This window comes from Zootermopsis nevadensis, unplaced genomic scaffold (genome assembly GCF_977971745.1).
Source record: "Zootermopsis nevadensis isolate Lab colony 2312 unplaced genomic scaffold, Znev_1.0 Znev_ptg000045l, whole genome shotgun sequence".
Classification (NCBI taxonomy): domain Eukaryota; kingdom Metazoa; phylum Arthropoda; class Insecta; order Blattodea; family Termopsidae; genus Zootermopsis; species Zootermopsis nevadensis.
The window spans coordinates 745,039-757,189 of record NW_028259177.1 but is presented as its reverse complement, the minus strand read 5'-3'; the positions used below and the strand labels follow the sequence as shown (position 1 = coordinate 757,189).

The following is a 12,151-nucleotide window of genomic DNA, read 5'->3' as shown; positions in this document are numbered from 1 at the left end:
CTGACATGATGAGTTGCTCAAAAGAGGTGTCTCGAGAGCTGCCAATATTGCGGTCCGTCAACTGGGAAAGAAGATTATATGCACACGTGTTTGACAATTTGTATACATTAAAAGCAAGAGAACTACCTTCAAATTACAATACATTATCAAAAGGGAGCATAAGATGACTTTACACATCCATTGTGAAAACACTCTAGGAATCTTACCTTCAAGGCCAAGTCCTTTCAATACCTGTTATGGTTGCATGTCTTAAAAGCGTATTATTTTACTTTTCATTTTCTGTCACTGTTCTCTAACCAGTGTTATAAATAGGGAAACCTGGAGGAAGAAAAATTTCCATTTCTGAATTTACATTCTGGACAGTAACGAATATTATGTATTCTATAAGGAACATACATCCATTTATAACTTGCAGGTCTAGACAAAAAGTTCTGCACTTTCTTTAACAGTGATGTAACAGATTCTCCTTGCTGAACAGTCTCAACATCATACCAATGCAAATCCCTATAACACATGTGGTAAGTTAAAAACATTCCAGAATACTTCAAACAGTGTACTGTGCCTGGGTCAAAGGCATGGATCCTGTACTATCTCAATGCATGAATGAGAATATTAATTATGGTAAAAATATAATTTATGATTCTAGCCACAGTACCAGTACTCAGTTCTTTGGTACTAGACATTCTTGATCATCTCTCATATGTACAAAGAAAAACAGTATTTTGCCCAACACAGAGAAAACCAAAATGTCCCACAATCTTCTCATGTTGAGGCCCAAATTTCCCCCCATACTAAACACCAAAAATTCAGATTAGATATTTGGAACTTATGACAGCTGCTGCCACGTCATGCATCACTGAGAACCCCCAGAGTCCACCCAGGCCAAAAACAAAAATTCACAACCAAGAAACCAGACACAAATTATGAATGTTCCTGGTGGAGGTATGGGAACATAATCTAACAGGACAAGCTGACAGCTGCCCCACAATCAGAAAGAATAAAATAAAGAATATAAATAGGAAAATAGCACACATGTTCAGTCCTCCAGCAGATGGCTGAGACAGTAACGCTGTCATGTGAGAAATTCCATAACAGAGCACATACTTCATTATTTGAAAGGGAACTCATTTGTTGCATTGTGACTAGAAATGTTTTGGCACTGACAGGCTTTCGTAGAAGGTGATTATGTGTATGCACAACTGTTTGGTCATGATGTTGCCACAAGCAGGCAATGCAGAAAGCTGAGCGGGGATGGGGAGCAGTATTTGAGTTCTGTGACAGTATGTTTCACATCGAAACTTCGATTTTTAATGAAATTCACACATAACACTCAGAATCTGTAAAATAATTCAATTTATCATGGCGGAAAATCTCCCCTATGTGTGCATGAGATAGGAAATAGGCTGTTGAAATACCTGTGGAAACTGTTTCTTCATGAATGCCCGTTTCTCCTGCGTGCCAACAGTAGTGAACACTGTACAACCTGCGTGCAGACAGATGTTGATGGCTGCCTGGCCTACACCCCCGCTCCCTAAGTGGACCAGCACAGACTCACCCTTTCTCATGTGACCGATCATCTCAAGTGCATAGTAAGCCTGTTCACAATAAAGCAAAGCAATAAGTTTTTATTTTTATGTTAAATTCTCTTTAGGTATAAAGGTGGCTCTGTTCTGGGTTGTTGCACTGTGTAGTTTCGTAGAGGTCTGCTGGTGTTTCGGAGGTGCATGTTTCCTGATGGTGGTGGCACCAGCCACCTCTGAAAGATCACAACTTTTATGAGCCTATACAGTAAAAGAACTCAGAAGATGAAGATTGCTGTCTTTTGGGTTGTTGCTCCCTGTAGTCTGATAGATTTCCACCAACATTTCAGAGGTCATACTGCCTGTCATCAGGGCAATGAATGTTAATCGCAGTATGACTTCTGAACCGTTGGTGGAAATCTACCAGAGTACATAGCGTAACAACCCAGAAGATAGCCACTGCCATTTATACCTGAAATCTCATTTTCTTTAGGGGACTGGCCCTTGCCCAAGTACCATGTCATAAAGATAAATACAAGGTGTGAATGTTAAGATTCACAGTTTCTTGATCTCAAGATCACTAGTAGACCTGGGGGCATGATGAATCTCTTTTAAACTTACATGGGCTGGAATACTTTACAAAAAAAAAAAAAAAAATCTGTTTTTTCAAACTTGTTAAATAGTTATACATACATCATACAGCTTTAATATGTTCCATTGATCCATAAGTTAGTGAGATGACAGTAGACATAATAAACCATGGATATTAAAAAAACACAATTCACAATTTATACATTGTTAAATAATTATCAATTATTTGCACTGACTGGAAATTCTTTTTAGATAACAAAATACATAATAATTCTGTTAATAACAATTGGAAAGTGTGTGTTGATGCACACATTAAACTGAATTTTGAGTGGATTCCATCTGACTTCACCATATCCAGTTATACATATTAATATATGAAAGTATTCAATATTATGTATTCGAAACCAAAGAACTTCAATTTATGTCAATAACTTGATCTATTATTTAGTTTAGATTTATTTCGGTGCAAATAAACCCTTCGTATCTTATTTTGTCGTCTGTTACAAGAAAGACATTCAAAAGTAAGCATGTTGCTTTGACAACAAAATAGTAATACAGAAGCTAGTAGAAGCAATTTCCACCAAAAATACAGCAGTTACATATGGCACGGGAGAAACAAATTTCTGCGAATAAAGAAATGAAACAATAACTGTTCTACCTATCATTATTCAAACAACAACTTTTTTAATTTGTTATAAATGAAACCACAGAAAGATAATGTGGATAGTTTTCTTTTGTCTAGATCTGGAATATATGGAGCTCTTTATTTAAGCTACCTGAACATATTCACACTGTAAGACACGAGTCCATGTGTTAGGAATAAAGTAACAAAGATGGAATTGACAAAATATGTAGTATATGCAGGAACTAATAAAAATTACATACAGAAGTTTAGTTGGAAATAATAGTCGAAACAGATATGCAGGCACAGAACTGACTATAACATTACAACAGAAATCAGAGACATAAATTTCAAATGGAGAGCCCAGAGGTGTCCTGTAACTCATTGCCCATTCTGGTCACGTCCAGAGAACTCTAGCCCTTCAACACAAAAATTTTTTAGTAACAAATTACAAGTTTTCCTGAAATACAAAAAAATTTGATGTCATATATAAAACAAACTATTACATTATGTGACGTGGAGACATATATACGTGTGTGTGTCCCTCAGAATTTCATGTTGATTGTGCAATTTCTCACAAGGGCACAGGACGTTCTTTAATAGTGAATGGAGAAACCAGCATATAGACACAGAGGACAGCGTAGATTTTGAAAGCTGACAAGAGAACTGATGAGCAGTAGACTATTATTTAACTACATAATAATTACTATTGGTTGGTTGGTGATCATTTCCTGTTAAGAGATTTTGGGCTCTATGAGATAATATTATAGCCATGGATATGTTGTTAAGGGCGTCCTACTATGTGCATGTACACAGTGTAGCACAGTTGTTACAACTTAGATATAAAATCATGTTTAAAACTGTACTACATTAAATCATACTACAATCTTAGTTAAGCAAAGATACATAGTGATTTTTTTTGTTAAAAAAACATTAAATTTAAATTTTCATACATTGATTTGTAAAAGAATAAAGAAAATGTGTTTTTAAGTATGACTTTAGATTTTTTCGCCATTCTTGATGGGAAATTTCCTAGTATTTGTAATCAACTATAATTCATCTTCAGAATTAACAAATTTAAACCTACATGCCCTTTTTTGTTGCTATCCAACTGGATCAGAATACGTGAAAGTGGGTGGTTCTTATGAACACAATAACCAACCTTAAGGTTCCTTATATACAGGGTAAATTCTTGGCCACATTAGCAGTTTTCAAATTCTTAAGATAGCTTATACGCTATGAAGTTAGTTAATTCGACAACCTAACTTTCATTTACTCTCTGATATACTTCTTGTTCATGAAGTTGAACAATCACACATGTAAGTACGTCACCAAAGCAAAGATTACAATAGGTGCATACTGCTCCAAACAAAGTACACCAGTGTGTGAAGGGCACGGCACTTCACAGTACGGTCAGCTCATTAATTAACTGTTTAGTTAAGACTGAGGTTCTCATAGCAGTAAAATTATTACTGTTGATGAATTCTTTATGGACTTGTAGGCAGACATCAACATTTCAGAAACACATACTGCCTCCACCTTCAGGGCTTCAACCTACAAGTCCACATGGTGTTACTTTCCAGGAGATCAGCATCAATACAGTTGTTTAATTAATTAGTTGACTACAAACACAATACCACGCTATATCAATGTGGAAGCAGAGTATGTATGAGATTTGAGATTCTTATTGTAGCGATGACGTCAACTGTGGTTTTTAGGTTGTGATGCTGTGGAACCTTGTAAATGGTTACCTATGTTTCAGAGAAAGTATTACCCCAGTCTTCAGGGTCTTCTGTTCTTCAACACTTAAATTAAAATATTATTTTAAAACAAGAGTGCACGGTGTAATAACAAGAGCAGTCACAGTCAAAGGCAGAATAGTTTTCTTAGCACTGTATAGATTCTGCACTTCATATATCACGTCTGTTCTCACCAGATCCACCCGATGCCTGGAAGGTTTCTCAGTCAGCCTTCCTGTTGCTGTCATCACATCCTTAAAGTTAAGTGCAGAGTAATAAATATGCACCAGTTCTTCATTTGGTTCCAACTGAATGCTGAAACATTCCACATGTTAACATAAATCTGACTGTCTACATTCACGTGACTTGTTAACCTATCAGCTGATATTATTCTGCAGTAATACAAATCAACTCAGTGCCACAAAAGTGGTTTTTAAGCAATGGAATTCCTTCAGGTTTCAATGAAACAGAATCCAATTCAAAGTCTGTCAAGTAAACTGATGGTTTAAAAGTAAGACACTGATCTACTGAGTAAAAAACACAAGGTTCAAAGATGGTTATTTGAACGTAGATAACTCTGTATGATTTCGCAGTTCCTACATACTACTGATAAAGAGATAACTTTTAAGATGGAAATACTGTAAAGATGGAGAATTAGTGTGTATTTGATCAGTTTAGTAGATTAGATATGATTCTACAGAAGTTATATCATGAGAGATACAATATAATTATATGTGGTGATATAAATGTAAATTACTTAAATGATGATAACAGAAAGAAGCAACTTGATGCTGTCCTACAATCATATAATCTTACTAGTATTGTAACATTCCCCACTAGAGTTGGCATCTCCTCATGCACTATAATTGATAATTTTTTCAATGATATAACCAGTATTGGAAAATATGAGATATACCCCTCTATAAATGGTCTATCAGATCATGATGCCCAAGTATTAATACTTCATAAGGCACAGGAACAGGGAAAAGGATATCATACTTATATAAAACGGTTAATAAATAACGATACTATAACAGATTTTCAATTAAAACTAAGTCAGGAAACATGGGAATTAGTTTTTGATGAAAATGATATTAATAATAGTTTTAATACATTTTTAAATATTTTCTTAAAAATTTACTATTCCAACTTCCCTTTGACACAGATAAAATGTAAACAGAAAAATAATTCTTGGATTACACCAGGAATATTAATGTCCTGTAAACATAAACGAGAACTCTGTAATAAATTAAGGAATAATAAGGATCCTACTCTTAGAACTTATTACAGAAATTACTCTAAAATACTGACTACAGTTATAAAAAAGGCAAAAAGAATGGAGTATGATAAATGCATTCTAAATTCTGATAATAAAATTAAAACTACTTGGGATATTATAAATAAAGAAGCAGGTAGAAGTACAAATAGAGTTGAAATAAAAACACTAAAAATTGATGGTAAGAAGTTCGATAACCAACAAACTATTGCTGAAAAATTTAATAATTGTTTTGTTAACATTGCAGAGAAAATAAAAAAACAAGATATTAATAATCCCATAACTGCAAATGATATTAATGATGATGAAAATTATATTCATTTCATGAACCAAGCCTTTTCTAATCCATACCCAAATATGAATTCCAAATGCTGTACGAACAAAGAAATAAAAAAAATAATAAAGTCCCTTAAATTAAAAAAATTGCATGGATATGATGAGATACCACCTATGATTTCAAAAATAAGCTCGTCATTTATAAGTTCACCTACAAATTATATATGCAATAAAATGTTAAGGAGAGGAGTATTTCCGGATAGATTAAAATATGCATTAATAAAACCATTATATAAGAATGGTGATATATATGATGTGTCTAATTATAGACCTATATCACTTTTAACATCTTTTTCAAAAATATTTGAAACTATAATGTACTCAAGAATTTTGTATCATCTCAATAAATACAATATTTTAAGTACTGAACAATATGGATTTAGGAAAGGATTAAAAACAGATAATGCGATCTATAAATTGACTACAGAGATTTTAAATGCCATGAATAACAAACAAATAGTGGGAGGCATTTTCTGTGATTTAGAAAAAGCTTTTGATTGTGTTGATCATGACATTTTATTATTTAAACTTAAATTTTATGGTATCAATGGGAAAGATCATGCACTCTATGAATCTTACTTAAATAACAGATACATTAGAACAGTATTACATACTAATGACAGTAACAATACAGCCTCGGATTGGCTTAAAGTTAGACATGGAGTTCCACAAGGGTCTATATTGGGACCTTTGTTGTTTCTTTTATACATAAACGATTTACCCAGTATAATAACTAAACTTGCTACACCTATAATTTTTGCTGATAATACTAGCATCTTATTTTCTCATTCTAATACAAACGACTTTAATAAACACATTCATGCAACATTTGAAAATATAAATAGATGGTTTAGAATGAACAGATTACCACTAAACTTTAATAAGACACATTATATTAATTTTAAAATTAAGAGAAAAATGTCAGATACTGTCACAATAAGTTATAATAATAAATTCATTAATAATATCTTCTGTACTAAATTCTTGGGAATTATGATTGATGGTGCATTAACTTGGAAGAATCATATTGATCTACTCATTAAAAAATTGAGCAAGGCTTACTATGTAATTAGAAATATGAAACCATATATGTCTACTTCAATACTAAAGGCAATTTATTATGCTTTTTTTCATTCGTTAATGAGCTATGGCATCATTTTCTGGGGAAATTCATCTCGTAGTTACACTATTTTTCTCCTTCAGAAAAAGGCAATTAGAACAATGATGGGATGTAGCAATAGAGTATCGTGTAGAAATATATTCAAAGAATTAGATATCTTACCGTTGGTATCACAATATATATTTTCTTTATCATTGTTTGTATTACAAAACAAAACTCTTTTTCCATCAAACATTGACTCTCATACTATTGATACTAGACAGAGACAAAATTTGTATCTACCCCAAGCCAATTTAACTATTCATCAGAAAGGAGTTCACTATGCGGGTATAAAGATATTTAATAAATTACCCACAGAGGTTAAGAATACCTCAAATAATTTTAAAAAGTTCAAGGTTGCATTAAGGCATTTCTTAATTACTCACTCGTTTTACACTGTGGATGAGTACTTAATTGGATAACTATTGTAATAAAAATACTAATTATATTGTCTTGAATTTAGTACGCTGCTTGTCTAGATGTAATTCTTTAATGTATGTATTTTATGCTTTTATACTTGAGTTTGTGACATGTTCTATATCCACTATTGGATTTCTGGAACTTGTAAATAAATAAATAAATAAATAAAAATAAATTCTGCTAGGAGACTTCAATGCCAAAATTGGTCAGGAGGATATGTTCAAACCAACTATAGGGAGTGAGAGTTTACATGAATTTAGTAATTACACTGAGGTGAGATTAGTGAACTTTGCCACATCCAAAAATCTGATTGTCAATAGCACAACATTCTCACATCTTTATATCCATGAGCACACTTGGATGTCCCCTGATGGGATCACCCATAAATTAATTGATCACGTTTTGATCGATCAGAGGAAACAAAAATCGTAGACATGCGATCTTATAGGGGAGCGGACTGTGACACTGACCATTATTTAATGATAGCAAACAGGCGGGGAAGATATACAGGATTGAGAAATTCGGGGTCAAAAGACTGAGTGATGTAGAAACTAAGCAAGAGTATCATTTAAAATTTCTGCAATCCCAGAGAACGTTGAAGATAATACAGAGAACGGGGAAGTAGGTGTCAATAATATACAGGAATTCAACTACACAGTAAATTATTTACTCAAATTAGGAAACTAAAATAAAAAATGTAGTGTTTTCGAGAGGGAGTATATTTGTTGAAGATCTATTTATTGCTACACATACTTTCAGGATGCTATATCAAGTGGAGCTGCTACTACTATCCCATATTGTTACTGTTAATTATAGGAAACTGGGGTGGCCTCAACTGACATAACATTAATATTGAATTTTGTCAGATTAGTTGCCTGATTCAAAAGTTTAAAAGTGTTAGGAATGGACATATAAAGACAGCATAATAATGTGATTTTTTTCTTAAGAAAGTAAAGCAAGCTCACTTGGCATTAAATTTTAAGTACATTTATTCTGGTCCCTCATCACTATAATGGAACTTTAAAGTAATCACATTACTGTGTACAAGAGTTGATCAGCACCTGTCAGGGTCCAGATTTCCCTCCAGCCACCTGAAGCTGGAGAAATCTCCTCGGGTCATTATGCTGACATAGGCATGTGGCACAGTAACAGTGCACAGCTGTCTAGTGGCAGGTGTCGGTATGACCCCCACTTTCCATCACTGTATACATTCATAACAAGATCTTTAATGGGCGTGCTGATGTATCCAGAATAAAATAACACCTGAAAATATATACAAAATGTTTCAGAGATCTCATACTGAAATATACCTTCTGCTTGTTCACTTATATATTTAAGTTTCCTTGGCTTACGAGTTCACAATACCTCAGATTGGAAGAAACACATTGAGTATATTATTATTCCCAAATTAAGCTCTGCGTGCCTTGCCATGAGAACAGTCATACCACCCATGACAATAGATACTTTAAAGCTAGTTTACTTTGCTTATTTCCACTCTGTGGTGTCTTATGGATTAATCTTTTGGGGGAATTCAACAGACAGTAATAAAGTTTTTTACATGCAAAAGAAAATAATTAGAATAATGGAAGGTGTCAAGAGCAGGGTTTATTGTAGAAAATTGTCTCGTAAATTTAATATACTTCCACTTGCAAGTGAATTCATACTCTGCTTGCTATAATTTGTGGTGGAAAAATTGGATAATCTTAAAAGAAATACAGATGTACATAATTTAAATACAAGACGTAAACATGACCTATGTGTGCCAAATGCTAACTTTACTAAATATCAGAAAGGGGTGTACTATACAGGTATCAAGTTGTTTAATAATCTTCCACCAACAATTAAAAGTCTAAATTATGATATAAAGGTATTCAAGCCTGCATTGAAAGGTTACCTCTTCACTCACTCTTACTATTCTGTAGACGCTTTCATCTCTGCTGAAAATCCATAAGCTTTATGTATATCTATAATCTATATGTAAAGTCACTTTTGTATTTCTATTTAAAATTCTCAGGTTATGTACATTGATATGTGAAACAAGTTCTTGTTATTGTGTCGAAAATACAGAAGTTTATGTATATTGAATGAAGTCCTGAGGTTTATGTATATTGCAGAAAATGACTTGTTCTCCATCCTTTGATTGAGTCCTAAGAAGGATCTATGGAATGTAAATAAACTCTACGCTCTAACATACCTGAATACTGCACTTTCCTATCCAAGTCACAAACACTCCAGGTGCCTCATTCTGTCTGGTTCTTCACATCTCCAACTCCAAATAAGCTGCTTCCCCATCACGCACACAACTGATCTTCTGAAACACTGACATTCAGATAACTTTGTCTGCCATCTCTTGGTAATATTACTCCACACACTACAGATACACTTCACAAGAAAGTTGCCACTAAGCACATCCCCTGATCTCAAACTCCTCTTTCAGACAGACAAGGCACTCACACTGAATCTATAACAGTACACCTCCTCGGAAAGCAAGGAGATCACACGAGGGCCTGAGGTCTTCCTTGTGGCATTGTGAGGCATGCTACTAACTCGTGATACTTGGTCACTAGGAATCTAAAGTGGGCGACTGTGGTGTGGTGGCCACATAACCAACATTACAACCTGTAACCCTAGCTGATTACTTCTACCTTATCCACTGCGATAGGCTCTTACACAAACTTAAATAAACAGCTACTGCATTTCCACAAACAAGTCACAAAAACAGAGGCTGCCACCACGTGTCTGTGGGTCATCCCAACCGCATCGCCTGATGAGTTGTGTCCATCATGCACAATGCTCATGTCAGCTCCCGGAGCAAAGTCTTGCTACCTCCGTAGTAGTGATGGACTCGAAACTGCCTAACGGCTGAAGTATCCCATATGCTAGCATTCACGCCTACCTGAAACAAAACCATGTACAGAAATAAACATCCGCATTAAGGGACCAGTATTAATTCTTACTACGAAGGCACTCTACACCACATTAATGATCAACTGGCCAACTAAACCGACCTTCCATGCAACCAAAATATTTCTCACTTTACGTCCTTCACACAAAGATGACACACATCAATTCTAATAAAATCAAATTAACTTCCACGCCATGGCAATATATATATATATATATATATGACAGTGAATCTGCACTAGACTCGTAATGCAGCCCACGATCACGCCGACCGCAGAATTCGCCATTTTCCTCATACTCAGGGACGGCAACGTCGAAAAAAACAGCGAACACATCCCGCCACCGCTGAACTAGCGATATTCGATGATCGTTATATGTCCACCCTGACGAACTCCTCTGCCATCTAACGACAAAAGGGCTGAAGTAGATGTCCTACCTAGCACACTCCACTGCACTGCCGAACGAAATGCTGCCTGAAATACCACTCCACAAATTGTAAAATCATAAGCAGAAACGGGGTTGCTGGAAAGTACTTCCGTGACCGCCATTAGTTACATCTTAGCCCTTAAAAATGACAGGAACTACAAACAAATGAAGGCGAAACACGCCTACCGTCACCTATAAGAAACCAACTACCAAACATAATCATAACCTAAAATCATTTATGAAACCAACCACACGGAACAACACCTAGGATCGTAAAATACAGCTCAATCAACTTAGCACGAAGCACTATGAAACAAATAACACACATTTCGTAACTAGATCGCCTACATTCTGGCACACATTGCCTCTCGGTCACCCGAATTGTTACTGAACCCAGCGACGTTTAACACCCTGCTTAGATCAAAACCAGACACAAATCTTTAATACCTACACGACTATCTATAACACAAGACACCGAGTGAAAGCGTCCACTGCTAACCGTAGTCTCGGACACGAACTTCCACTCGTCAGACTTCATGTTGGTATGTAGACACTCAACACCTCACGCGGATTCAGCAGCGACATCTTCCCTGTTTATTCAATTCTTGGAACTAAATTTGCAGAAACTAATAAGATGAAACGCGGGCTGCGTCAATTAATCAGGCCAACCAACATCACATATAGAAAACCAACTACCAAACATTTCCATAACCTAAAAATCTTCCATCATTTCTGAAAACAGGTAGGATTTCGTAAAATACTGCACAATGAACTTAGCGCGAAGCATTCTTAAACGATTATTCCATATGTCGCCACGGGATTGTACTGCACGACTCTCTTTAGCACACCGACTGACTAAGCCCACTGCTAACCGTACTTACGAACACGAACTTCCCTTCGTAGACTTCACTTTGGCACTTGTAGCACTCAACACCTAATACGGACATTCCCTGCTCGATAATTTCTCACAACTAAATTTGCAGGAGGGCGTAGACCTTCTGCTTGTTCACTTATATATTTTAATTATATCCTTTTATTGAGACATGAATAATGCAGTCATTCGAACTGATGAATCTAATATGAATTATTCTAAGGCTCCTTATTATCATCATAATGTTACTAAATAAGTTTAATAAACATTAAAGTTCATTGTCTTCA

At 35.0% G+C, this 12,151-nt stretch overlaps 1 protein-coding gene and 1 long non-coding RNA gene across 2 annotated transcripts; both read right to left on the bottom strand.

The window, feature by feature from the left end:
- Positions 1-35: 35 nt before the first annotated feature.
- Positions 36-11,590, bottom strand: LOC147871598 (fatty acid synthase-like). The gene is made up of 7 exons (XM_087360697.1): positions 11,445-11,590; positions 9,858-10,559; positions 8,725-8,926; positions 4,667-4,787; positions 1,416-1,595; positions 207-318; positions 36-61 (listed from the first exon to the last, which is right to left on the bottom strand). The coding sequence occupies exons 3-6, from the start codon at positions 8,781-8,783 to the stop codon at positions 283-285; spliced, it is 396 nt and encodes a 131-aa protein (XP_087216823.1). The 5' UTR covers positions 8,784-8,926; positions 9,858-10,559; positions 11,445-11,590; the 3' UTR covers positions 36-61; positions 207-282.
- On the bottom strand, positions 2,776-4,660 carry LOC147871599 (uncharacterized). Its single transcript, XR_015538646.1, has 2 exons — positions 4,485-4,660; positions 2,776-3,152 (listed from the first exon to the last, which is right to left on the bottom strand). It is a non-coding gene; the product is annotated as an uncharacterized LOC147871599 (long non-coding RNA).
- Positions 11,591-12,151: the final 561 nt, after the last annotated feature.